At 45.5% G+C, this 27,922-nt stretch overlaps 1 protein-coding gene across 1 annotated transcript; it reads left to right on the top strand.

Annotated features, from left to right (window-relative positions):
* Positions 1-866: 866 nt before the first annotated feature.
* Positions 867-27,922, top strand: LOC144490186 (granzyme K-like). The gene is made up of 4 exons (XM_078207988.1): positions 867-967; positions 24,902-25,043; positions 26,029-26,298; positions 27,718-27,922. Exons 1-4 carry the CDS (start codon positions 867-869, stop codon positions 27,898-27,900), a joined length of 696 nt encoding a protein of 231 aa, XP_078064114.1. The 3' UTR covers positions 27,901-27,922.

Below are 27,922 nucleotides of genomic sequence, written 5' to 3'. Positions count from 1 at the left end.
AGTGTCTGGAACAAGTTGCCAGAGGTAGTAGTAGAGGTGGGTACAATTTTGTCTTTTATAAAGTATTTAGACAGTTACATGGGTAAAATGGGTATGGAGGGATATGGGCCAAATGCGGGCAATAGGAATAGCTTAGGGGTTTTAAAAAAAGGGCGGCATGGACAAGTTGGGCTGAAGGGCCCGTTTCCAAGCTGTAAACTCTACAACTCTATGACTCTATGACCCTAATTTCTTCTTGAAATCAGACAACGTTTTGGCCTCAACCACATTCTGTGATAGTGAATTCCACACATGCACCACCATCTGGGAGAAGAAATTTCTCCTCACCTCAGTTCTAAGAGGTTTACCCCTTATCCTCAGCTATGACTCCTAGTTCTGTACTGCCCCACCATTGGGAACATTCATTTAGCCTACACATCTTTGGACATTAAGGGGCAATTTAGCATGGTGAGTCCACCTAACCTGCACATCTTTGGAGTGTGGGAGGAAACCGGAGCACCCGGAGGAAACCCACACAGACACGGGGAGAATGTGCAAACTCCACACAGACAGTGACCCGTGGCCAGAATTAAACCTGGGTCCCTGGCACTGTGAGGCAGCAGCGCTAACCACTGTGCCACCGTGCCACTCTGTAATGACAGATTCACTGTGTTCAAAGAAGATGGTCTGTCTTGCACTTTATCTAATGTTAAATTTGAACTGTTACATAATGTACCATTACACATTTTGAGAATAAAGTATATTTTTCGAGAAAAGATATGAGGTTCATACAACCACCTACACTGCAAATGTTTTGCTTGTGTAATTAAAGACAAAACATGAGGTGAAAAAAACTAAAATTAAATCTTCCACAGATGCAAGAAATAATGGAGATTCAGTCGCATCGGAGACTTGAACAGCAAAGGAATGGAAAAGATAGTCAGAGCAGCAAAAAGCAAAAATGTGGAAAACCTGGAGACATATCAAGGTAAGCATTTTTTTAGGTTAAGTATATTAAGAGGAGGAGGGGGCTGTTAAGGTGAATATTATTCTTACTGACAAATGCTGGTGAGATTGTAATTAGAATGGGATTTAATATTTGTAAAAAATGTCAACAGAAAAATTAATGAGGCTGAAGGTAAACAGATATCATTGCAGCAGGCACCATATTTAAAATGCACCCACACACAGAGCCTTCTCAATGACTGCAGCCCAATACTGCTGCAACAGAAAGATGTTCCTGAGCTCTGACACTCACCGACACATTTCTGTTCTGATTTTCAGTGCTACATTACTGTTAGTGATTTTGGAACTGCATTGTTCCCACAAGGCTATCGTGGACATGTAGTGCTATGGCAGAGGTTCTGCTTTGCGCCCCCTCACTGAAGAGTTCACCCCAACAGAGTATTTTCATAGTTTACTGTGCTGTAGCTTCATGTTGCAAGATGATGGAGCTATTAGCAGACCAGATTTCATTCTCCCTGCATGACATTTGGCTTTCTGGCCTAGACTCACTTCCCATTCTGGCCCCAAGGATATTCTCACAGCCCCACCCAATAATGTGTCTGAGTGCCAGTGCAACCACCTCCCTGCCCCGCCACAACATTGCCAGTAAAGCCTTTGCTCTCTATCTAATGTCTTCCCTTTGTCTCATGTATCCCCAGTCCTACAGTCAGGCCTTTGTCTGCATCTCATGTAACCACCAGCTCCCCACCTTACCACTGGTCTGGCACAGAGGACATTGTCCCTGAAGCACCCTGAAATTGTTGTGTTGCTGTCTGCGCAGCCTGGAGAAGCAGCCAGGAGCGATGTGCAATGTAAAGCAAGGGATATACCCCGAATTTACAAGTGAAGCGCAGTTCACCAGGCTCACATCCCTTATGCCTGATTGTGAATGATTCCTGTCTAAATTCGACACCAGTGAGGCCTTTTGATTGAGCATGGCGGCAGAGCCTTCATAATGAGCATTCATGAGATTCAAATGTATTCATAAGCTGTTTCTGACATGGTGCGGCAGGAAACGCACTCCGCCATTGAAGTCTGGAGAGGATAATTGTGACGTGTCTTCACGCCAACATTAAATTGGCTTTTGTGCTCCCACAATATTTTCCCCTCCCACCTACCATTGTGTCCATCACTGACCGGAGTGGAAACTCCAGCCCACCATTCCTCATAGACTGGCTCCCACAGTATGTCACAGTCTGGGTGAATTTTCAGTCACTATTATCTCTTTCTGCTGAAAGATGCTCTTTGCACCTGATCAGAGAGCATTTCGTTTTTCACCTTCACATGATTCATTAGCCTTTCCTTCCGGCACTAATATGGGTCAGTTTTACAAATCAACAGTAGATTAATTTAAAACGCTTTAAATTTACTCTAAGATGCTGCATGTAGACATATTTTCAGTGCCTTTGTAAATGCCTATCCAGTGCACAGCTGATCTGACTCTGAGCTTACACTTCCCCATTCCCATGTAGACTTTGTATATCTTCTGGAGAATGCCTTGCCACATTGTTTTGGACATGATTATTGAGGTTCAAGTTGAGCAACATCACCATCTCCCTGTGAGATGCCGTGCCTGATAGACTAGAACTGCTGTATTGTTGAATGTGTTTTTTGCATCTTATCAAGCCATGTCTAGGTCACTCGCTGAGGCAGCATATGCAGCCTCTCATCTTTGCTGCTCTTATCTCTAATTTTGCTCAGCTCTGATGGTCTTACATTTACTAGGCTTGATAGATCTTGATACCTGGATCTCCTATTATGAGTTTCTCCTGTGGTGAGAACCAAGATAGTGTTTCTGCCGGCACCATTTCTCTTTCTGGCTTGTATTTCAGAGTGAAATTGTAGCTCTGAAGTCTTCAGGGCAAACTTTGCAGTCTTGCTGGTGCTTTACACAGATTCCTCTTGTAAACCTACTCCAGTGGACGATGGTCACTCTCCATTATGAACTTTCCTCTCTAAAGATATGCATAAGACCATAAGACATAGGAGCAGAATTAGGCCACTCAGCCCATCGAGTCTGTTCCGCCATGTGCATGGAACACATCACGTCCAAACATAACTGCCAAAATCTCTTTCTATGTTCTATGTTGGCATACCTGGTCTCAGATGATATTAGAGCTTATTTATCAGTCACAAGTAAGGTTTACTGCAATGAAGGTACTGTGAAATTCCCCTGTGAAGTCGCCACAGTCCGTCGCCTGTTCGGGTCAATGCACTGAACCAGCAAGTCTTTCAGAATGTGGGTGGAAATTGGAGCACTCTGAAGAAACCCACGCAGACACGGGGCGAATGTGCAAACTCCACACAGACAGTGACCCAAGCAGGGAATCGAATCCGGGTCCCTGGCGCTGTGAACCAGTAGTGCTTACCACTGTGCTACCGTGCCGCCCCTCTTTGGATGCTATCAGTTTTCTCTCTTGTACCAGGGCTGTTCCCAGTACTTTTATGGAAGCATATATTTGCAGAGTGACGGATTTTCTCTGCTGTACTATGACAAACTTGTCTGCTGAAGTTTGTTGTAACTCTGAGTGTGTGACTCGGACTACTGGTACTCTGCAACTTCTTTCTCAGCTCCTGTAGGTTTGCTGTGTGCTCTGACACATGCAATATGAAAGAGTTCATGTTTTGGGTTCAGCCAAGGAAACTTCTCACCTGTATTTTATCTGTGGGGCTTCTATCACAGAGATAACTATGATTCTTTCAGGGCTCCGATTGATCAACCAGGATGTTACTGAAGGCAGAGCAGGCTTGAGGGGCTGAGTGGCCTACTCTTGCTCCTAATTCAAATCTTTGTACCTTCGTATGATTCCGTCAGGCATTCTGCAACTTTTACAATACATTTGTCTCAGTTTCACTTGATCCCAGCTTTCCTGTTTCTCCCCATGGCTTCATGTGGATGGTTGTCATGATCTTTTTCATCGACACCGTATATCTGGATATCATCTGCCAAGCCGACTGTTCCTTTGCATCCTCAATATGTCTCATCTACTTTCTGCTGGAACACATCCTGATTTACTTTAAGGCCAAAAAATAGATGCAGGAATTTGTGCCATCCAAAGGATGTGTTGACCTTTGTCACAGTAAGAAGTTTAACAACACCAGGTTAAAGTCCAACAGGTTTATTTGGTAGCAAAAGCCACACAAGCTTTCGAGGCTCTGAGCCCCTTCTTCAGGTGAGTGGGAATTCTGTTCACAAACAGAACTTATAAGACACAGACTCAATTTACATGAATAATGGTTGGAATGCGAATACTTACAACTAATCCAGTCTTTAAGAAACAAAACAATGGGAGTGGAGAGAGCATCAAGACAGGCTAAAAAGATGTGTATTGTCTCCAGACAAGACAGCCAGTGAAACTCTGCAGGTTTGTCAACCTTTGTCAACAGTGAAGATTCCACACCTAGTTACATGTTGTAGAAACCTTTCAGGCATTAAGCTTGCTGAAATGTTTTGTCTCTGTCAGTGCTGGTGCGATCTCTTCCAGCGTTGGAATGGGGTAGTGATTCTTCTCTTTACTTGACTATGAACTGTTGGATTCAGGCAAAATCTTAGCCGTCCATTTGTCTTCACACTGAATACAATGGAACTTACCCAAACTGTGGGCATTGTGACTCTGGCAATCAGTTTCTTTTCTTCTATCTTTCAAGCTTTCCTTTTAGTTCTATTGTTGCTTTACATGGGAATGAATAACTGATTCTATTGCTGAGTCAATAATGAAAGGACACTCCAAAATCCTCAAAGCATCCAACCGTTTCATCAGATGACTGGCTAAATTTTCACCAGATGCTCTTTGCGCCGGATCAGGGAGCATTTCAATTTTCACCATTTGCTAATCTTTCCTTCCAGCACTAATGTGGCGCAGTTTTTGAAATCAGCAGTAAATTAATTTAAAATACTTTAAGTTTACTCAAAGATGATCACTCCCACCATGCTATGGGCTTCTGTTTCTTTGGTTCCCAGATGTTGATATCAGTAATCTTTGGGCGGGATGTTCCAGCCGCACTTGCCCCAGGCCGAAAAATCCCGCCCGAGGGCAATGGGCCTTTGCATGGTCCTGTCCCGCTCGCTACGATTCCTGAGGTGGGCGGCGGGATGAGGAAATTCCTCCCTTTATGTTTAATTTTTCCATGCTGTCTGGATCAAAAGAAAAACTCGATTGAACTACCCATTGTACACGTCACTTCAGCCTCGAGCACAGTTGTGAAATGTGCTGCAGGGTCCTAGACAATGAAATGGGTTCAAGAGGCTCAAGTGGCAGTGATCATAGTGTCATAAGGTTTGGGGTAGCTACAGAAAAGAAGCAATCCAAAGTAATTAATTTGGAGAGGGCCAATTGAGGTGAGGCAAGAACAAATTTGACTCAGATAAATTGGAATCAAAGAATGACAGGAAAAATTGGAACAGAAAAATGGCTTCCCATTAGAGAGAAGATGGTTCAGGTACAGTCAATGTATATTCCCACAATGTGAGGAGGTTGGCAACAAGCCTGATGTAGAAAGTAAGATGAAGCAGAGAGGGGTCTGTATAACAGATGGCAGGTTAATAACGTGAGTGAGAACCTGCTGAATATAGAAAGTTCAGAATAGAATTGAGAAAAATACATTCAACAAGGAGAGAATAGAAGAAGAAAATGGTAGCTAACATGAAGTTAATCCAAAATCCTTCTATTGGAAAACAAATAGTCAAAGGTAGATTGAAGAGAGAGCTCTTTCAGGACCAGGAATGGGGTAGACACCCAGGAACAGGGGGTATGCTGAAGCACTTCACATCTATCTTTACCATGAAAGAAGATGCTTCCAAAATCACAGTGAAAGAGGAGGTAGTTGAGGTACTGGATAGGCTAAAAATTGATAAAATGGAGGTATTAGAAAAAGTAATTGTACTTAAAAAGTTGATAAGTCATCAGGAATGGATGGGATTTCTCCAAGGATGCTGAGGGAATTAAGGAAGGAAATTAGGGACGCATTGGTCATAATCTTCCGATTTGTTTTTGGTATGTGGGTCGGGTGGCTAAATGGAACATAGAACAGTACAGCACAGAACAGGCCCTTCGGCCCACGATGTTGTGCCGAGCTTTATCTGAAACCAAGATCAAGCTATCCCACTCCCTATCATCCTGGTGTGCTCCATGTGCCTATCCAATAACCGCTTAAATGTTCCTAAAGTGTCTGACTCCACTATCACTGCAGGCAGTCCATTCCACACCCCAACCACTCTCTGCGTAAAGAACCTACCTCTGATATCCTTCCTGTATCTCCCACCATGAACCCTATAGTTATGCCCCCTTGTAATAGCTCCATCCACCCGAGGAAATAGTCTTTGAACGTTCACTCTATCTATCCCCTTCATCATTTTATAAACCTCTATTAAGTCTCCCCTCAGCCTCCTCCACTCCAGAGAGAACAGCCCTAGCTCCCTCAACCTTTCCTCATAAGATCTTCCCTCCAAACCAGACAGCATCCTAGTAAATCTCTTCTGCACTCTTTCCAGCGCTTCCACATCCTTCTTATAGAGAGGTGACCAGAACTGCACACAATATTCCAAATGTGGTCTCACCAAGGTCCTATACAGTTGCAGCATAACCCCACGACTCTTAAACTCCAACCCCCTGTTAATAAAAGCTAACACACTATAGGCCTTCTTCACAGCTCTATCCACTTGAGTGGCAACCTTTAGAGATCTGTGGATATAGACCCCAAGATCTCTCTGTTCCTCCACAGTCTTCAGAACCCTACCTTTGACCCTGTAATCCACATTTAAATTAGTCCTACCAAAATGAATCACCTCACATTTATCAGGGTTAAACTCTATTTGCCATTTTTCAGCCCAGCTTTGCATCCTATCTACGTCTCTTTGCAGCCTACAACAGCCCTCCACCTCATCCACTACTCCACCAATCTTGGTGTCATCAGCAAATTTACTGATCCACCCTTCAGCCCCCTTCTCTAAGTCATTAATAAAAATCACAAAGAGCAGAGGACCAAGCACTGATCCCTGTGGCATTCCGCTAGCAACCTGCCTCCAATCCAAAAATGACTGGTAAAATTTCGCCCAATCTATTTTTAACTAATTGGTTTGACTAGCTTTTAAGCTAACAAAGAGGACTGATGGAAACATAGAAACGTAGAAAATAGGAGAAAGAGGAGGCCATTCAGCCCTCTGAGTCTGCTCTGCCATTCATTATGATCATGGCTGATCATCCAATTCAATAGTCTGATCCCATCTTCCCCCCCATATCCTTTGATCTCTTTTGCTACAAGAGCTATATCTAACTCCTTCTCGAAAATAAAATGTTTTGACCACAACTGCTTTCCGTGGTAGTGAATTTCACAGGCTTATCAACTCCCTGGGTGAAGAAATTTCTCCTCATCTCATTTCTAAATGGATTACTCTGCATCTTTAATCTGTGACCTCTGGTTCTTAACTCTCACACCATCGGGAACATCCTTGCTGCATCTATCCTGTCTCGTCCTGTTAGAATTTTATGAGGCTCCTATGGGATCCCCCCTCATTCTTCTGAACTCCAACGAATATAATCCAAACCGACTTAATCTCTCCTCATACGTCAGTCCCACTATCCCAGGAATCGGTCTGGTAAATCTCTGCACTCCCTTTATGGCAAGAACATCCTTCCTCAGATAAGGAGACAAGAACTGCACACAAATTCCAGGTGTGGGCTCACCAAGGCCCTGTATAACTGCAGCAAGACATCTCTGCAAATGAATTACTTGTGATATGTAAAGTGATATTACATTTAGTTCCCTCATCTAAATCATTATTATATATTGTGAGTAGCTGGGATCCTAGCACCAATCCCAGTGGCATTCCACTAGTCACTGCCTGCCTTTCAAAATAAGACTTGTTTATTCCTATTCTTTGTTTCCTGTCTGCCAACCAGTTTTCTATCGATGTCAATACACACGCACTTTAGTTTTCCATGTTTGGGTATGTAGGACATGAGTTCCCAATTTACAGATGACACAAAACATTGAAAGTGTAGTGAACTGTGAGGAGGAAAATGATAAACTTTGAAAGGACATCGGCTGGTGGAATGGGTGGTCCCTTAGCAGCCATGCAAAGAACTGTGAATTATATTTTGGCAGGAAAAAATAGTTCTCTGTTATCACACAGGATTACACCAGATTTATGGTATAGATTTGATTTGATTTGATTTATTATTGTCACATGTATTAGTCTGCAGTGAAAAATATTGTTCCTTGCGCACAATACAGACAAAACATACCACAGAATAAGAAGGAAAGGCAAGAGTGGAGAATGTAGTGTTACAGCCACAGCTAGGATATAGAGAAAGATCAACTTAATGCGAGGTAGGTCCATTCAAAAGTCTGATGGCACCAGGGAAGAAGCTGTTCTTGAGTCAATTGGTATGTGATCTCAGACTTTTGTATCTTTTTCCCGATGGAAGAAGGTGGAAGAAAGTATGTCTGGGATGCGTGGGATCCTTAATTATGCTGGCTGCTTTTCTGAGGCAGCGGGAAGTGTAGACAGTGTCAATGGATGGGAGGCTGGTTTGAATAATGGACTGGGCTTCATTCACGACTCTTCATAGTTTCTTGCAGTCTTGGGCAGAGCAGGAGCCATAGAAAGCTGTGATACAGACAGAAAGAATGCTTTCTATGGTGCATCTGTAAAAGTTCATGAGAGTTGTAGCAGACATGCCAAATTTCCTTAGTCTCCTGAGAACGTCGAGGCAATGTGGGCTGTCATTAATCCTGTCAGAACCCTGTCATTCAGTGCAATCAGTCCATGCTGGCTTTATACTTGACATGAACCTCCTCCCATCTTTTCTCATTTTGATCTACCATTGTAAGTGACTATTCCTATCTCACCATGATAACTTACTCCGCAGGGCGACCTGAACCTGCCGCTCACCAATCCTTTATACCTCACTCAGTGCAATCACACACAGGCACTGTCAACATCATGTGGGCCTGATTGTATTTCATCTTACTCCACCCCACTTTACTCTTATTTACTCTCGTGCCATCCAACTTTTCCCATTGTTGTGCACCTTGTTATTCCTATCTAATACGATCAACTGATTCCCAAATCCTAAGTTTTAAGTGTTCCATGATTGAACTAACAAACCAGTAAGCAAGGAGATTCGTCCCGGTTCTGTTCAAGTGCAAACCTTTGGCATATACATGTCCCATCTCCCCCAGAACTGATGCCAAACCCTATCATCTGCTTTATTTCTACACTGATTAGTGCATGGCATTGGGAATGATGTGCAGATCACTACCTCTACGATCCTGCCTGTTAGTTTCTTTCCCAACTCCTTAAATTCTGCCGACAGGATGTGACCTCCCTTTCAGTGATTGGTCCTGAAATGGCCCCTGAGTGCTTTGTAACCACTCAGTGACATTCTTGATCCCAGCACGAGGGATCCAATCTTAGTCTCCTTTATTCTGCTCCAATCTGATCCCGACCTATTTTATTCTGCTCCTGCCTGCACTGCTCCCAATCTCTGCTGTGATGATTCCTCATATTTGTATTTTTTCACACCAAGTTGCGTGGCAGTGAATTTGTCTTGTGCGCCTTGTTTGGAATAAGTCCAGGCTGTGAAATTCACCTCCATACCCAATGGCGCTGGTGTTGGGGATGCCTGACACTCTTAAAATGTTTGGAGAATAGTTTTGGCCATTTGAAGTGTGACAAGTGTTGTACGCACTGACTGTAAAAGAGCTAACATGTTCATACCATGCATGCGGTGTAAATGCGATGAATGGTTGCATTGTGCGGTGAAGCAGAGTCTAACACAGATATTGATAATGCTCTCCCTTAAACACCCTCAGCTGAACATGTGTTCAGCAAAGTGAGGGACACTCCCTTACTAGTGCTAATTGATGATATTACCATGGAGATTCCAGGTGAAGTGTTTTTGAGTTTCTTTTGCTGCTTTAGAATGAGTGGATGTTTGGTATATCGTGCTATTGGAATGTTAAGACAAATCACATGACTACAAGAAATTAAAGCAACTGAGTAGCTCCGAGAGACAGAGCTACAAGAGAGAGTTTACAAAGACTTCTTCACCGCACAGGACCTTCAACAGATGCTATACACTAGATACATCGATGACATTTTCTTCCTTTGGACTCATGATGAACAATCACTGAAACAACTATATGATGACATCAACAAGTTCCATCCCACCATCAGACTCACCATGGACTACTCTCCGGAATCGGTTGCATTCTTGGACACACGCATCTCCATTAAGGACGGTCACCTCAGTACCTCACTGTACCGCAAGCCCACGGATAACCTCACGATGCTCCACTTCTCCAGCTTCCACCCTAAACACGTTAAAGAAACCATCCCCTATGGACAAGCCCTCCGTATACATAGGATCTGCTTAGATGAGGAGGATCGCAACAGACACCTCCAGAAACTGAAACATGCCCTCATATGAACAGGATATGGCGCTCGACACATTGATCGACAGTTCCGACGTGCCACAGCGAAAAACGGCACCGACCTCCTCAGAAGACAAACACGGGACACAGTGGACAGAGTACCCTTCGTTGTCCAGTACTTCCCCGGAGCGGAGAAGCTACGGCATCTCCTCTGGAGCCTTCAACACGTCATTGATGAAGACAAACATCTCACCAAGGCCATCCCCACGCCCCCACTTCTTGCCTTCAAACAACCGCACAACCTCAAACAGACCATTGTCCGCAGCCAACTACCCAGCCTTCAGGAGAACAGTGACCATGACACCACACAACCCTGCCACAGCAACCTCTGCAAGACGTGCCGGATCATCGACACGGATGCCATCATCTCACGTGAGAACACCATCCACCAGGTACACAGTACATACTCTTGCAACTCGGCCAACGTCGTCTACTTGATACATAGAACGTGGAACATAGAACAGTACAGCACAGAACAGGCCCTTCGGCCCACGATGTTGTGCCGAGCTTTATCTGAAACCAAGATCAAGCTATCCCACTCCCTATCATCCTGGTGTGCTCCATGTGCCTATCCAATAACTGCTTAAATGTTCCTAAAGTGTCTGACTCCACTATCACTGCAGGCAGTCCATTCCACACCCCAACCACTCTCTGAGTAAAGAACCTACCTCGGACATCCTTCCTATATCTCCCACCATGAACCCTATAGTTATGCCCCCTTGTAATAGCTCCATCCACCCGAGGAAATAGTCTTTGAACGTTCACTCGATCTATCCCCTTCATCATTTTATAAACCTCTATTAAGTCTCCCCTCAACCTCCTCCGCTCCAGAGAGAACAGCCTTAGCTCCCTCAACCTTTCCTCATAACACCTACCCTCCAAACCAGGCAGCATCCTGGTAAATCTCCTCTGCACTCTTTCCAGCGCTTCCACATCCTTCTTATAGTGAGGTGACCAGAACTGCACACAATATTCCAAATGTGGTCTCACCAAGGTCCTGTACATGTGCAGCATAACCCCACGACTCTTAAACTCCAACCCCCTGTTAATAAAAGCTAACACACTATAGGCCTTTTTCACGGCTCTATCCACTTGAGTGGCAACCTTTAGAGATCTGTGGATATGGACCCCAAGATCTCTCTGTTCCTCCACAGTCTTCAGAACCCTACCTTTGACCCTGTAATCCACATTTAAATTAGTCCTACCAAAATGAATCACCTCACATTTATCAGGGTTAAACTCCATCTGCCATTTTTCAGCCCAGCTTTGCATCCTATCTATGTCTCTTTGCAGTCTACAACAGCCCTCCACCTCATCCACTACTCCACCAATCTTGGTGTCATCAGCAAATTTACTGATCCACCCTTCAGCCCCCTCTTCTAAGTCATTAATAAAAATCACAAATAGCAGAGGACCAAGCACTGATCCCTGTGGCACTCTGCTAGCAACCTGCCTCCAGTCCAAAAATTTTCCATCCACCACCACCCTCTGTCTTGGATCAGATAGCCAGTTACCTATCCAATTGGCCAACTTTCCCTCTATCCCACACCTCCTTACTTTCATCATAAGCCGACCATGGGGGACCTTATGAAACGCCTTACTAAAATCCATGTATATGACATCAACTGCCCTACCTTCATCAACAAACTGAATTACCTCCTCAAAAAATTCTATCAAATTTGTGAGGCACGACTTGCCCTTCATGAATCCGTGCTGACTATCCCGGATTAATCCGCATCTTTCTAAATGGTCGTAAATCCCATCCCTAAGGACCTTTTCCATCAACTTACCAACCACCGAAGTATGACTAACCGACCTATAATTACCAGGGTCATTTCTATTCCCTTTCTCAAACAGAGGAACAACATTCGCCACTCTCCAGTCCTCTGGCACCATCCCCGTGGACAGTGAGGACCCAAAGATCAAAGCCAAAGGCTATGCAATCTCATCCCTTGCCTCCTAAAGAATCCTAGGATATATTTCATCAGGCCCAGGGGACTTATCGACCTTCAGTTTATTCAAAACTGCTAGTACATCCTCCCTCTGCAGGAAATACGCTGCAGGAAAGGATGTCCCGAGGCATGGTACATTGGGGAAATCATTCAGATGCTACGACAACGGATGAATTAACACCGCTCGACAATCACCAGGCAAGACTGTTCTCTTCCTGTTGGGGAACACTTCAGCGGTCACAGGCATTCGGCCTCTGATCTTCGGGTAAGCGTTCTCCAAGGCGGCCTTCACGACACACGACAGCGCAGAGTCGATGAACAGAGACTGATAGCCAAGTTCCGCACACATGAGGACAGCCTCAACCGGGATCTTGGGTTCATGTCACACTATCTGTCACCCCCACGACTTTCCTGGACTTGCAAAATCTCACTAACTGTCCTGTCTGGAGACAATACACATCTCTTTAACCTGTGCTTAATGCTCTTTCCACTCACATTGTCTGTACCTTTAAGACCTGATTTGTTGTAAAGACTCGCATTCCAATCATTATTCTGTAAATTGTGTTTGTGTCTTTATATGCCCTGTTTGCTGTTTGTGAACAGATCTCCCACTCACCTGACGAAGGAGCAGCGCTCCGAAAGCTAGTGGCGTTTGCTACCAAATAAACCTGTTGGACTTTAACCTGGTGTTGTGAGACTTCTTACAGAGAGAGCTAGCACAGACACAATGGTCCAAATGGCCTGCTTCCTATTGTTATCTTTACACAATTCTGTTCTCTTTGTGTGATCCTCTCAACAAGAGCAAGGAATGTTTCAGAATACTTTTCCCCTTATTGGTCTCTTCCAAAACATTATGTGGCTGTGCACAGGGTCAGGCTGTGTTTTTCCTGATGTTCTAACTATCATGAATGTGGAGGAGACTTGATAGACCAGCTGGTCTTTTCCTGATCATCCATTTTGTATGTTTGTAAAGGCGAGACCTCAACAACACTGAACTCCTTCAGCACTTGCTTAGGTTATTGCTTGGTGTCTTGGAGCAGGGTTAGCCGCAATGTCCTGATTAAGGAAGGAAAGTGCAGCTCACTCACTCAACCTGATACTTCAAATCAATCAAACACAAGCTCTGTTCATTTATTTATTGAAGCATAAAAGATTTGAACTGTTACACGTGAAAATATTGTTCTACTTTGCTGTTTAAACAAAGCACCTCCAAGTATTTCACCAATCCAGTAACACAGCTGTGAGCATTCACATTTTAAAAGATTTTTTTATGCATAACTAGCCTGAGCTTTTAGCAAGGGATAGGTGCAGGATCCTATTTTAAAATAATCTCAATGAATTTAAATTGTAAATGCCATTGCAATAGCTATTCAAGATGCAGCAATCCACAGGAAAAATATAATGCATAAACCTCAATAGTTTCTAAACATTGTGTAAGGTTCAAGCTGTTATTTCCTGAATCCACTCAATATACTGAGTGACCCTTGTATAAATCCCAGGCTTGTATCGCAATCCACATTTTATCCCAAAAGATACAATTCCTTGGAGCTCATCCTCACATATCAATGGCCCACCCGAATCCCCCTGAAAAAACAAGAAATAATTAATTAATCTCAAACAACAGTCAATGCATCAACATTCCTGTTTAATAATTTTATGAGAGTTATTAAGCAGCTATAATTTGATTATTTCCTGAAGGTTATACAGAGATTAAACAAGGACTGAAATCCATCTTGCAACACATTTAGGGCAGTCGTGATGGATGATACACAAACCTCAAGCAGTAACTCAGTTGACTGTTACAGTCATCAGAATTGCAAGAAGGTGTTGCTTAAACTCAGAAAAGTGAGGGAATAAAGGTTAGAACATAGAACCAGGTCCTTATAAACTTCGAGGCTTTTATTTCCAGAGCCACATTTCACATATTACACCTCAAACCAACAACTATTCTTTCAGACTACTCATATATATATGAGCACAGGTGAATGCCAATACCCACAAATACAATTAAAATCAATTGTTTCGTGTACAGAATTGGAAACACTTACACTTAACTCCCACTACCACTCTTCTGCTATCATATGTTCTAAAGCAACATGGACTGAATCACTGTAGGTATTTTTCTGAGTGGTTTTGTTTTATGCAATACACATGCTTTACATTCTGCATTAATTAAAGATAATGAATGATAAGCTCTCCCACTTTGGTTGTTGTGTACAGGTATTGGAGTGACATCCTGAGGCACATGTCAATGTTTCAATATTATGCCGACTCATAAAAGTGTTGGGTGTCACATTTTGATGTTTCCAAATAAAAACCTCCCACTTTGGTTGATCTGATAAGTTCATTAAACCTTTTCCAAGACTATTTCCAGGTGAACTGAAAGTTGCTGCAGGCAATCTCAGTGAATATCAGTTCATTTGAGCAGCTCACCTTTGGGTCCTTTGCCCTATCACCAAGAGGGTTCCTCCTCTGTCTCCCTTCCTCGAATAATTGCAACAGATCTATTCTATAAATGGGACAATCTCAGGTCTTGTGCATGAATCATTAAAGGCCAATATACAAGTACAGCAAGGAATTAGGAAAGTGAAGAGGATGTTCCTGTTTTTGTGAGGGGAAATGATTACAAGAGTGTGGTGAACCATCGTTGGTTCCCACTAGGTAGTACTGAGCCAGGGTCTGGCCAGTACTACGAGTCTGTATATATGTTGCTGTTGGGGTTAGGGATGGGTTGTTCTACTTGTTACTGTTGGGGTTAGGGTTGGGCTGTTACACCTGTATTATAGTTATTATGGTACATCCCAGTCGGGCTCCGCCTCCTGGGAGAGGTATAAAGGTCACTGCTCTGTCTGGGACCCCTCAGTCTGGGATCGTGTACTATATATGGTAGCTTCGTTGTAATAGTAAATAAAAGCCTTTATTTCCTTGAGCATCTCAAGCCTCGTGTGTAATAACGCGCATCAATTTTATTTACGATTAATTAAACTCTTGTCGTAAAAAAAAAGGAAAACGATACAGAGAGTATGGAGCAAATGTTAAAACCCGAACGTCTTACACTGGATCCACGTGCGGCGGGCGCCTCTAACACCTTCGACCACTGGTTAAAGTGTTTTGAGGACTACCTGGCAGCCTCCGCAGCGGTCACCACAGACGACGACAGACTCCGGGTCCTCCACGCGAGGGTAAGCGACGCTGTATATCTCGCGATCCATGCAGCCACCGACTGCACAAGGGCCTTCGAGCTTCTTAAGAAGCGCTACATTAAACCGTCAAACGAGATGCATGCTCGATACCTCTTAGCCACTCGACGACGGCAGCCCGGCGAAACGACGGAACAGTACGCATGCGAGCTCCTACAGCTAGCCAGGGGCTGCAACTGCAAAGCAGTGTCGGCAGACCAGAATATGAATGACCTCGCTCGAGATGCGTTTGTGGCGGGAATCGGATCATCTTATATCCGACTCAGACTGTTGGAGCAAGGTAATCTTGATCTCACTAAGTCGATAGAACTAGCAGATACGTTGGAGACGGCCTCCAAAAGTCTAGCATTGTATCCCAAAGACCACGTGGAGACAGCGTGGCAGGAGCAGTCGCAGATCCCACCTCGTCCCTCGGGTCCGAAAAGCTGTGTGATGGCGTGCCCACACTCGGGCCTGACGACGGCAGCAGCCCCAGGCAGCCCGCGGTGTTACTTCTGTGGGGGAGTGAAGCACACTCGACAGCGATGTCCCGCTAAAGCGGTGTTGTGCTCCACCTGCGGTAAGAAGGGACACTATTCGAAGGTCTGTCGATCCAAACTTACTTCCAGGAACAGCAGTGCGGCCTGCGACTCCCCGGAGCCCGGTTCTTCGTCGTCGGCATCGTCGAGGGTTTCGTCCATGTGCGAGGCCAGGACGCAGCCATTACAGACGACGGAGTCGCAAGAGACACGCGACCACCAGGGGTCGCTGATTTTGGTGCCATCACCCACGTGCGACCTATGGGAGCAGCCATTTTGGTCGGCACCGACCGTGAACGACCAGCAGGGGTCATCTTCATCCATCTCAGCTGCCTGCAGTGGCACTCGCGAACCAACGGTGGCGTCGATCATCCTGGACCAGGCCAAGCCTCACAGACTCGACAAGTCTATGATGGACATTCAGGTAAACAAACGCTTGATTTATTGTCTGTTTGACAGCGGGAGCACTGAGAGTTTTATTCACCCAGACGCTGTGAAGCGGTGTGGTCTCCAGATCCAACCTGTCAAACAGACGATTTCGATGGCATCAAGGCCCCGGTCTGTCACCGTGCTAGGGAGTTGCGTGGTAAATTTAACGGTGCAGGGCACGGTTTACGAGAGCTTCAAGCTCCTGGTGTTACCGCACCTTTGCGCGCCAATACTCCTCGGACTAAATTTCATGGTCCACTTGAAGAGTGTAACCCTACAGTACGGTGGGCCACTCCCTCCGCTTTCAGTGGGAGAACAGCAGCCTTCAAATTGCCCAACGCGCCCCGCCTGTAGCCTCTCGACGCTGAAGATTACCACACCCTCCCTGTTCCAGAATCTTGTGCCAGGCTGCAAGCCCATCGCAACTAAGAGTAGGCGTTACAGCGCTGAGGATCGGATCTTCATTCGATCTGAAGTTCAGCGGCTCCTCAAGGAAGGGATCATACAATCTAGCGCTAGTCCATGGAGAGCGCAGGTCGTGGTGGTCAAGAGTGGGAACAAATCCCGGATGGTCATTGACTATAGTCAGACCATTAATAGATACACGCAGCTGGATGCGTATCCCCTCCCGCGCATATCTGACATGGTCAACCAGATTGCGCAGTACCGGGTGTTCTCTACCATAGACCTCAAGTCTGCCTACCACCAACTCCCCATTCGCCCAGAGGACCGACAATACACGGCTTTTGAGGCGGATCGTCGCTTGTATCACTTTCTCAGGGTTCCTTTTGGTGTCACCAATGGGGTCTCGGTCTTCCAGCATGCTATGGACCGAATGGTGGACCATAACGGACTGCGGGCTACCTTCCCGTACCTGGATAACGTCACCATCTGCGGCCATGACCAGCAGGACCACGACACCAATCTCCTTAAGTTCCTACGCACTGCATCTCGCCTGAATCTGACCTACAACAGGGGGAAGTGTGTATTTCGTACGCGCCGTTTAGCCATCCTCGGATACGTGGTGGAAAACGGGGTCATTGGCCCTGATCCAGACCGTATGCGTCCCCTCCTCGAACTTCCCCTGCCCACTGCGCAAAAGCACTGAGAAGATGCTTAGGCTTCTTCTCTTACTATGCACAGTGGGTTCCCAATTACGCAGACAAAGCCCGTCCGCTCATCAAGTCCACCTCTTTTCCCCTAACACCAGAGGCCCGATTGGCCTTTGATAAACTAAAAGCCGACATCGCGAAAGCCACGATGCACGCTGTTGATGAGTCCATCCCCCTTCAGGTGGAGAGCGATGCATCTGATTTCACCCTGGCCGCCACACTTAACCAGGCGGGCAGGCCCGTCGCCTTTTTTTCCCGCACCCTCCAAGGCCCCGAAATTCGACATTCAGCGGTGGAAAAGGAAGCCCAGACCATTGTGGAGGCCGTCAGGCATTGGCGCCATTACTTGGCAGGAAAACGGTTCACCCTGATCACGGACCAGCGGTCCGTGGCGTTCATGTTCAATAACACGCTGCGGGGCAAGATCAAGAACGACAAGATCTTGAGGTGGAGAATCGAACTCTCCACCTATAATTACGACATCATGTATCGTCCAGGGAAACTCAACAAGCCCTGTCGCATGGAACATGTGCCAGTATACAGGAGGACCGTTTGCAGGCTCTCCACAATGACCTCTGCCATCCTGGGGTCACTCGGCTCTACCACTTTGTAAAAGCCCGCAATCTACCCTACTCGGTGGAGGATGTCAGGTCCATAACGAGAAGCTGTCGGGTATGCGCGGAATGCAAACTGCACTTTTACCGACCTGACCGGGCACAACTAGTCAAGGCCACTCGTCCCTTCGAAAGACTGAGTGTCAACTTTAAGGGCCCCCTTCCCTCAACAGATCGGAATGTGTACTTCCTCAACATCATTGATGAGTACTCGAGATTCCCTTTGGTTATTCCCTGCTCTGATACATCCGCTGCCACGGTTATCAAGGCATTCCGTGATCTTTTCACCCTGTTCGGGTACCCCTGCTACATTCACAGCGATAGGGGCTCGTCGTTCATGAGCGATGACTTGAGGCAATACCTGCTCTCATACGGGATTGCCTCTAGTAGAACCACGAGCTACAACCCTAGGGGTAACGGACAGGTGGAACGTGAGAATGCTACAGTCTGGAAGGCTGTCTTACTGGCGTTGAAGTCAAAAAGCCTTCCAGTCTCCCATTGGCAAGAGGTGCTCCCTGATGCGCTCCACTCCATACGCTCACTCCTGTGTACGGCAACCAACGCTACTCCCCATGAGAGGCTGTTTTCATTCCCTCGGAAGTCTTCCTCTGGGACCTCATTACCGTCTTGGTTGACGTACTCAGGACCTGTCCTCCTGCGGCGACATGTTAGGGCCCGCAAGTCCGACCCGTTGGTCGAACAGGTCCATCTCCTCCACGCCAACCCTCAGTATGCCTATGTGGCATACCCTGACGGGCGAGAGGACACAGTCTCGATTCGGGACCTGGCACCAGCAGGGGACGTAGAAACCCCTGTCGCTCCCATACCTCCTGTTAGAGACCCCCCAACTATTGTTTCCCCTCCTGACACGGCGCGGGCAGCATCGGGACCATTACTTAACCCTTTTACTCCCGTGTACAGCTTGCCTGAGTCCAGGAGATGGTCACCACTTCAGGGCGTGTCGGAACTCAACGGATTATCATCACCTCGGGGTCAGCCGGCCCGTGAGACTGTGGAGGAACCGTTGGACATCGCCTTGGGGAGAACGCCACCGCGAGTGCCTACTCCGGTGTCATCACCGGTGTTGAGGAGGTCACAACGACGGTGCGGTCCCCCTGACCGTCTGAACTTATAGACTGATGACAAATTATTCTGTGTTTTTTTTTGTACCCCGCCGGCCTTTGTTTTCAAAGGAGGGGTGAATGTGGTGAACCATCGTTGGTTCCCACTAGGTAGTACTGAGCCAGGGTCTGGCCAGTACTACGAGTCTGTATATATGTTGCTGTTGGGGTTAGGGATGGGTTGTTCTACTTGTTACTGTTGGGGTTAGGGTTGGGCTGTTACACCTGTATTATAGTTATTATGGTACATCCCAGTCGGGCTCCGCCTCCTGGGAGAGGTATAAAGGTCACTGCTCTGTCTGGGACCCCTCAGTCTGGGATCGTGTACTATATATGGTAGCTTCGTTGTAATAGTAAATAAAAGCCTTTATTTCCTTGAGCATCTCAAGCCTCGTGTGTAATAACGCGCATCAAAGAGTAGGGAGATTATGCTTCAATTGTACATTGATGAGATCGCATTTGAAGTATTGTGTACAGTATTGTTCTCCTTATTTAAAGAAAGATGTAAATGCATTGGAAGCATTTGACAGAAGGTCTACTGGATTAAGATCTGTACTGGAAAGGTTGAACAGATTAGCCTTGTACTGCTGGAGTAAGAGGTGAATTGATTGAAACATGTAAGATCCGGAGAGGTCCTGACATGGTGGATGTGAAGAGGATGTTTCCCCTTTTGGGACAATCTGGAACTTTTTTGCACCCATCCCACGACTCGGAACACCCCAGACTCCTTGAACAGTACCCCTTCTCCCACAACCTCGGCTTCTCTGGCACCTTCCATTCTTTCTTGCACCTTCTCATCTCCCCACAGCCCCCTCACACCTGCACGACCCCTCTGCCAGGAACCCTCCCATCTCCCCTGTGCCTTTGGCTCCTCCAGCACTCCCCCACCAACCTGCACCCCTGGCTTCTTCAACACCCCTCACCTCAAAAGACCCTTAGCTGCTGTGGCACTCCTCCCTCCCCTACACTCCCTCCTTCAGCACCACCTCTTCTCCAACACCCCCTCATTTATGCACCTCATCCCTTGCAGTACCCTCCCTCCTCTGCACCCCCTTCCCCCCCCACCCCACACCCCCCACACCCCAGGCTCCTCTCTGTTGTCCTCCTCTTACCTACACCTCTACCCCACCTCCACATCCCCGTTCCTCTGCACCCACTCTTGTTTACCTCGCTAATGTTTGAAGCAGCCACTAATGGAGGGGATCTGCCTCTCCCATCGAGTACTGCTTTTAGACATCAGCAGATTGAGGAGGGTGAGGAGGGTGTCGAGTGCCAAGTGAGAGTGGATGAAAGCCGGGACCATTGTTGTTGCAGGATAGCCCAGTTCCGGATGTCTATATTTCCATTACTTTATCTCTACTTTTCAGCCTGGGGGTTGAACATTTTACATGGATTTTAGGATAGGAATATCAGACCACGAAAATTGAACCGATATTTTGCTTTTCCCTGCGTTGACACCCCGACAACAAAGAGTTTAAGTATGTTATGTTAAACAAATGTGTGAATTGATTAAATTAATTATTCATTTTAACAGCTCAAGAATCAATAGATGATAAGCTTGAAGCACATTTTATGCAGCACTAACTAAAACAGTTAATCCTAATAGTTGTGTTCCGATATTGCAGCCACTTTTTACCCAATCTAGCTCACCTGGCATGCATCCTTTCCACCTTTGCTGTCACCAGCACAGAGCATGTCCGTGGTTATTACAGGGTTGTTGTTGTAATAATTCTTACTGTTGCACTTTGCTCTGTTTATGGTGGTTACGTTCACTTCCTTGAGGTTGTCAGAAAGCTTGTTTGACTTTACATTTGTCTTTCCCCATCCCACAACTGTGCAGATAGTTCCATTTCTCACATCACAGTCACATTCAGGCAGAGGGAGAACATCCACAAACTTGTTAAGTTTTGCCTCAGTCTGCAGCTGTAAGAAATAAAAAAATTTTTTGTGTTTTCTTTCATTTACCAAAAACCTCTGAAATGAATGATTATTCTTCCACCTTCTTCTTAATATGACGTGAAGAAAGTGCTGGAGACACCCACAGGTCAGTTAACAGCTGTGGAGGGATCGGACAGGTTAATGTTTCGAGTGTGGAAGCTTCACTAGAACTGGAGGCTGTTACAGAGAAACAAACAGGATGGAACAAAGGGAAGATGGATGGGAAATAAACAGGGGTGGGATTCTCCCACAAAAATCCTAAATGTCGAATTTGCGTAAAAACTGGACTAAATCGCGTTGGTTTTTTCAGCAGGAGTTTCAAAATGAGTCTCCCAGACTGTGTGTACTGCAGAGTGCCTCAGCGTGGATCATGCTGAGAATCAGGGGGCAGGGCCTATTCCCGCTGGAGAGGCCGGTGGCCTAGCGCTGAGCGTTGAGATTGGTGGCCCCTGTCTGCACGTCTCCCGATTTGCTGGCCAACTCGATTGCTGGCCAGGCCTATGACCCCTGCATCACTGGCCCTCCGAGACCCCACAGTCTGATCGCTGGTCGTGGGGACATGTCCGGCCCAGCCTCGACACGCCAGCCGCCCCCCCGCCTCCCCCCCCCCCCCCCTCCTGGGTCATCTTCATCTCCCACTGACCACCTCCCCTCCCACTGCCAGTCCCAATCTGCATCCCCCTGCCCCACCCCGCTGTGCCAACCGCCACCCCTCCCCGTCGGTTTAAGACAGAGTTGAGGAGGAACTTCTTCTCCCAGAGGGTGGTGAATCTCTGGAATTCTCTGCCCACTGAGGTGGTGGAGGCTACCTCGCTGAATATGTTTAAAGCGCGGATGGATGGATTCCTGATCGGTAAGGGTATTAAGGGTTATGGGGATCAGGCGGGTAAGTGGTACTGATCCACGTCAGATCAGCCATGATCTTATTGAATGGCGGGGCAGGCTCGAGGGGCTAGATGGCCTACTCCTGCTCCTATTTCTTATGTTCTTATGTTCTTATGTTAGATGGCAGAAAATTATATGGTTCTCTCGTGGTGAGCGTGATTTCATTTGATAGCCAAGCATCTGAAATCCCCACAAAGCCAGGAGTTAGCACAGCTGCCTCACAGCACCAGGGAACCGGGTTCAATTCCCGGCTTGAGTCACTGTCTGTGCGGAGTCTGCATGTTCTCCCCATGTCTGCATGGGTTTCCTGCAGGTGCTCCGGTTTCCTCCCTCAGTCTGTGCTGGTTAGATGCATTGGCCATGCTAAATTCTACTTCATTGTACCTAAACAGGCGCCGGAGTGCGGCAACTAGGGAATCTTCACAGTAACTTCATTGCAGTGTTAATGTAAATCAATTTATGATACTAATAAATAAACTTTAAAACTTAAAGAGAGTATTTCTGTCCCTCACTGCTTGTCCAGTTAGAAGTGAACTGCCTGTTAGGCCATTCACTTGCAATGGATCCAAGTGGCAAGAATCACTGTCCCTAATAATAGTTCTACCCTGCAGGTCCAATTAGTGAGTTCACCTATGTTCTCATTGTTAGAAACAGGATCATATTAGTGACATCCTGAGCAACTTTCAGGATAAACAAAATGACCACAGACTATCATTAGTAACTTGTGTGAGTAATGGCCTGATGACACCAACATCAACTCCTCATATCAATCTAAAGTGCATTATAAGTATTCTATGAGGTTGTTTTGCTGAATATGTTCTATTGGTGAGGCTTTACTAACCAGGATAGAACTCTGCAAAAAGGGTACAGCCTCTGTAACCCTTTACTGGACACCTGGAGAGCCAGAAATTAACTTAGGACCTGAATACATCAGGTTTTATGTTAGGGACGCTGCTGGGCCTCATAATGGATAGAACCTCTGTGTGCCTCTTGCAGGGCTTCTGAAATAGATGGATGTAGACTCGGGCTGGGAGTTTCTGTGAGCTATCAATGTGAACATTGGTTTGTACTCGTTGGAGTTTAGAAGGATGAGGGGGGATCTTATGGAGACTTATAAGATAATGCGGGGGCTGGATAGGGTGGAGGCGGAGAGATTCTTTCCACTTAGTAAGGAAGTTAAAACTAGAGGACACAGCCTCAAAATAAAGGGGGGTCGGTTTAAGACAGAGTTGAGGAGGAACTTCTTCTCCCAGAGGGTGGTGAATCTCTGGAATTCTCTGCCCACTGAGGTGGTGGAGGCTACCTCGCTGAATATGTTTAAAGCGCGGATGGATGGATTCCTGATCGGTAAGGGAATTAAGGGTTATGGGGATCAGGCGGGTAAGTGGTACTGATCCACGTCAGATCAGCCATGATCTTATTGAATGGCGGGGCAGGCTCGAGGGGCTAGATGGCCTACTCCTGCTCCTATTTCTTATGTTCTTATGTTCTTATAACATGATAGACAGTGGTACACCTGGCCATCCACATGTGTCCCATCTGAGGGTCCAGATCCCAGAACAAACAGGACATTTATCCCGATCATTAAATTAAAAACCATTTAGAAAGGGACATTGGAGTGCTGATGCTTTCAGTCAGAGGGCGAGGTTCCTAGCTCTCTCCTGCTCTGCAGTTGAACACTCTTAAACCTCTGGAGAATGGCAGATATTTAAATGTGCCCAAAGTAAAAGTAAAAGTAAAATTTATTCATTGGTCACAAGTAAGACCTACGTTAACACAGCAATGAAGTTACTGTGAAATTCCCCTTGTCACCACACTCCAGCACCTGTTCGGGTCAATGTACCTAACCAGCACGTCTTTCAGACTGTGGGAGAAAACCAGAGCACCTGGAAAAAACCCACGCAGACACGGGGGGAGCATTCAAACTCCACACAGACAGTGACCCAAGCCAGGAATCGAACCTGGTCCCTGGAGCTGTGAGGCAGCAGTGCTAACCACTGTGCCACTGTGTGTGGTGTGGGAGAGCAGCAGTGGTACAGAAATAAGGAATGACCATCTGACCTTGCAAACCTTTCCTTCGTCACTGGCTAGAAGGTGTTTAACCTCATTTAGATTTTCTAAGGCAAATATTTTACAGATGATTTGAATTTTTTTTTCGTTCTCTAGTTAAAAGCCACACCTCAATCTGCCCACGCTTTTCCTCATCAATAATTAATTCACTGCAGTTACACTGGAGATCAAAAGAAAAAAATGTGATTACTGGAAATCTGGAAATGCAGAATGGATCTATCAGCATCTGAGGAAGAATTCCACCAAAATGCCAACATTTCAGATATTGACTGAACTGCTATTTAATTCCAGCATTTTTACCTGTCTGATAATCTGCCTTACTGCATGCTGGCATGAAATGCAGAATCTTTACATATATGAGGGAGGAGTGGAAGGGGGGATATGGGAACAGATTGGGAAGAGGTTGAGTGAAGCAAGTTCATTTGAACTGACGCCATTTGGACAAGTTGAACTGAGTGGTCAATTCCTGAATTGTCGATTCAGTGTTTGGTCAGTTGAAGGAAGAAATGGTAAATACTAAATATTGGTTAATTTTGTTCAGTTTGATATTCTTACACTGTTTGAAACTCCAATTGCACTTCAACATGAAAGTTGTCTTTTTAATGAAAGAATAATTCTTTCTCTTTCTGATGAACTACAGTCGAAAGTTTATTCGAGTCGTTCTTGGAGCACATTCTCTTTCACGGAAAGAGAAGACTCAACAAAAGCTTCAGGTTAAGAAGATTACTCACCATCCAAAGTTCAGCTTTAAGACTAAAGCAAACGACATCATGCTGGTTGAAGTATGAATTTTATTTCTTCGATTCAGATTTCTTTGTGATGTTTTCAATTATTCAGTTAGAAAGACATCAATATTTAATTTCACAGGAAAGTTACAGCTTTACCTCTTCAACCTCTTTGAATAAAAATTTTGGAAAACAATTTGTGAGATTCACCAGTCAGACACAATGGTTATCATTGCTGCCTCACCGCGCCAGGGACCCCCATTTAATTCCTGGCTTGGGTCACTGTCTGTGCGGAGTCTGCACGTTCTCCCCATGTCTGCATGGGTTTCCTCCAGGTGCTTTGGTTTCCTCTCACAGTCCAAAAGACTTGCTGGTTATGTTCCTTGGCCATGCTAAATTCTCGCTCAGTGTACCTGAACAAGCGCCGGAGTCTGGTGACCAGGGGATTTTCACAGTAACTTCATTGCAGTGTTAATGTAAGCCTACTTGTGACACTAATAAATAAATAAAACTGCCAAAGATTGAGATTCAGACATGAAGAAGATCACAGTGCTTGTCATGTGTATTCTTCATAATGAGCATCAACAAGCTGCTTGGCCCTGTGACTTCATCCTGAATCCACACTGGGGACTTTTCAGCAACAGTTGTTAGACAGCGATCAGAGGCCATATTCATTTACCAATCTTTGCTCCTCAGGTTAGGACATCAACTAGGAATCCTGCTCCAGATTGTCCGGTGATTGCTGCTGTGTGGATGTTGGATCTGAATTGGGTTGGGCTGAGTTGTGGTCCTCCAGATAATAACAATCACCATCATGGTCCATAAATGATAAACAACATCTGGAGAGCCAGAGCAGAGATAGTCAGTGCCCATGGAACCATTGACGGATCCAAGTCAGAGTACTCAGTCCTCGAGGGGAGATGTTTGCAAGGCAGGTTTCTCACAAGGAGAAAATTACTGATATATTTTGGAATAAATCAATACTATGAGATCTTCACGTTTTGAAGAGCAAAAATATTAATTAATTCTTATTGTACCACAGCTGTCCAGTGAAGCAAAGATCAACGAATATGTGAACCTGCTCAAACTACCTGCCGATAAGGGTGCGGATGTGAAACCCGGAACTCACTGTACAGTGGCAGGATGGGGAGCAACTAAACCAAATTCAAATCCTCCATCTGACACACTTCAAGAAGTGGATCTCACTGTAGTAGATCGCAAAACATGCAACAGTAATTACAGGGGTAATCCTAACATTACAGAGGACATGATCTGTGCTGGTGACAGACAAGGCAGGAAAGACGCAAATAAAGTGAGTGTACTATGTTAGCTGGTATTACTTAAAGTTACAATGAAACTTTTGGAATTTTTGTAAAAATCCAACTGATTTACAAATGCCTCTTACTGAGAGAAACCTGCTGCCTTTACCTGGCCTGGCCTATAATGCGACTTCTGGGTTTCACCTGATCTTGAGTCCTTGCCACCATTTCCACAGATGGCAAGCATGAGCTCAAGATCACTCCCATGGATACCGAATGGGTCAGAAGTAATCCCATCATCCAGACATGAAATTTTGCCTCTGTTCTCTCTCCACAGATGCTGTTAGACCTGCTGAGATTTTCCAGCATTTTTCGGTCTTTGTTTCAGATTCTGGCATCCACAGTAATTTGCTTTTACTCTATGGATCTCTTCACAAACTTCTCACAGACGCTTGACACACTGCGAGCTAACTGCTCTCATTTGAATGCTGCATTTCACCCAAGGGTCTCTTATCTCCGCTCCCGAAGAGAATGCCTTGGAATCTATTCCAAAATTATGCTTGCGCCGGATGTCTTCACCAAGAATCCACCTCCAGCATTTCAACCCCTCCTTCTGATGTTCCTCTCCATTTGTATTCAAATTTTGCTTTCCACACAATCTCTCAGATAGCCAGCCATGCCAACAGAATACCAGGGGTTCACAAGCCCATTGTAACTCTGCATATGCAGCATTCTCTGGCCTGTCAGTGAGCAGAACCCAAAGATTGGTGAAAAAAATGATCTGCCTTTGTGCAGCCTTTTCAGGACCAGCGCATGCACAGAGGCCACTGAGGCCCACTGGGACTTGCGGATGCCGGTCACTGAGGTCCAATCTCTTTTTTTTTGTGAAAGATAAGTTTTTGTTTTGATTTTCCTTCTGGCGACTAGAAAAATAAGATGCCTAAATCCTGTGAGCAAATTTTTAAAATGGCAGTATATGTTGCCAGAAGCTCCTGGTACTAAGACAAGTCCAAATGCAGGGACACATGGTTATGAAAAAAAAACATAGATAATGGGGAGAGAAAGGTGAGAGTTGAGACAGTGTACTACCAATTTCAGATTTGGTAAGTAAAAATATTTTTCCTATGTCTATGCAGTAAATATTCTTTTATGTTTCTTGACATCCTCAATGAGGATGAAATGGACCGTTGGGTGGTAAAGGCTGAATGTAGCAGCAAATTTGAGAGAGAGTGGGTTGGTTAATGACTGGGTGGTACATTTGACAGAGGATTACAAGAGCTATCAAAGGATCTGATATTTCCTGGAACAACCAGATTCATGCAATGCTATTTTTTCAGATATTATTGTAACCCATAATGTGTACATAAACACTGAGAACATCTCAACATGACATGAATATATTGCAATTTAAACTGATTCAAATTTAACCAAGTCTGCTCAGTTATTGTCTTTTTCATCTTTTATTCTTCCAGGGTGATTCAGGTGGTCCTTTAATTTGCAAAGGTGTGTACAAAGGGATTGTGTCATATGGCCCTAAAAAACCAACAGCCAAGAAGCCTGGGGTTTACACTCTCATATCAAAGAAATACCTGGACTGGATTCAGAAAATAATTGGCGTGCAAACTTACAACATGACGGCTGAAGAAATATATTGAGGGTTGAGAGTCTTTCAGTCAC

The sequence above is a fragment of the Mustelus asterias genome, unplaced genomic scaffold (genome assembly GCF_964213995.1).
Source record: "Mustelus asterias unplaced genomic scaffold, sMusAst1.hap1.1 HAP1_SCAFFOLD_2988, whole genome shotgun sequence".
Lineage (NCBI taxonomy): Eukaryota > Metazoa > Chordata > Chondrichthyes > Carcharhiniformes > Triakidae > Mustelus > Mustelus asterias.
The sequence above is the reverse complement of the archived record's forward strand: the minus strand, read 5'-3'. Positions and strand labels throughout refer to the sequence as shown.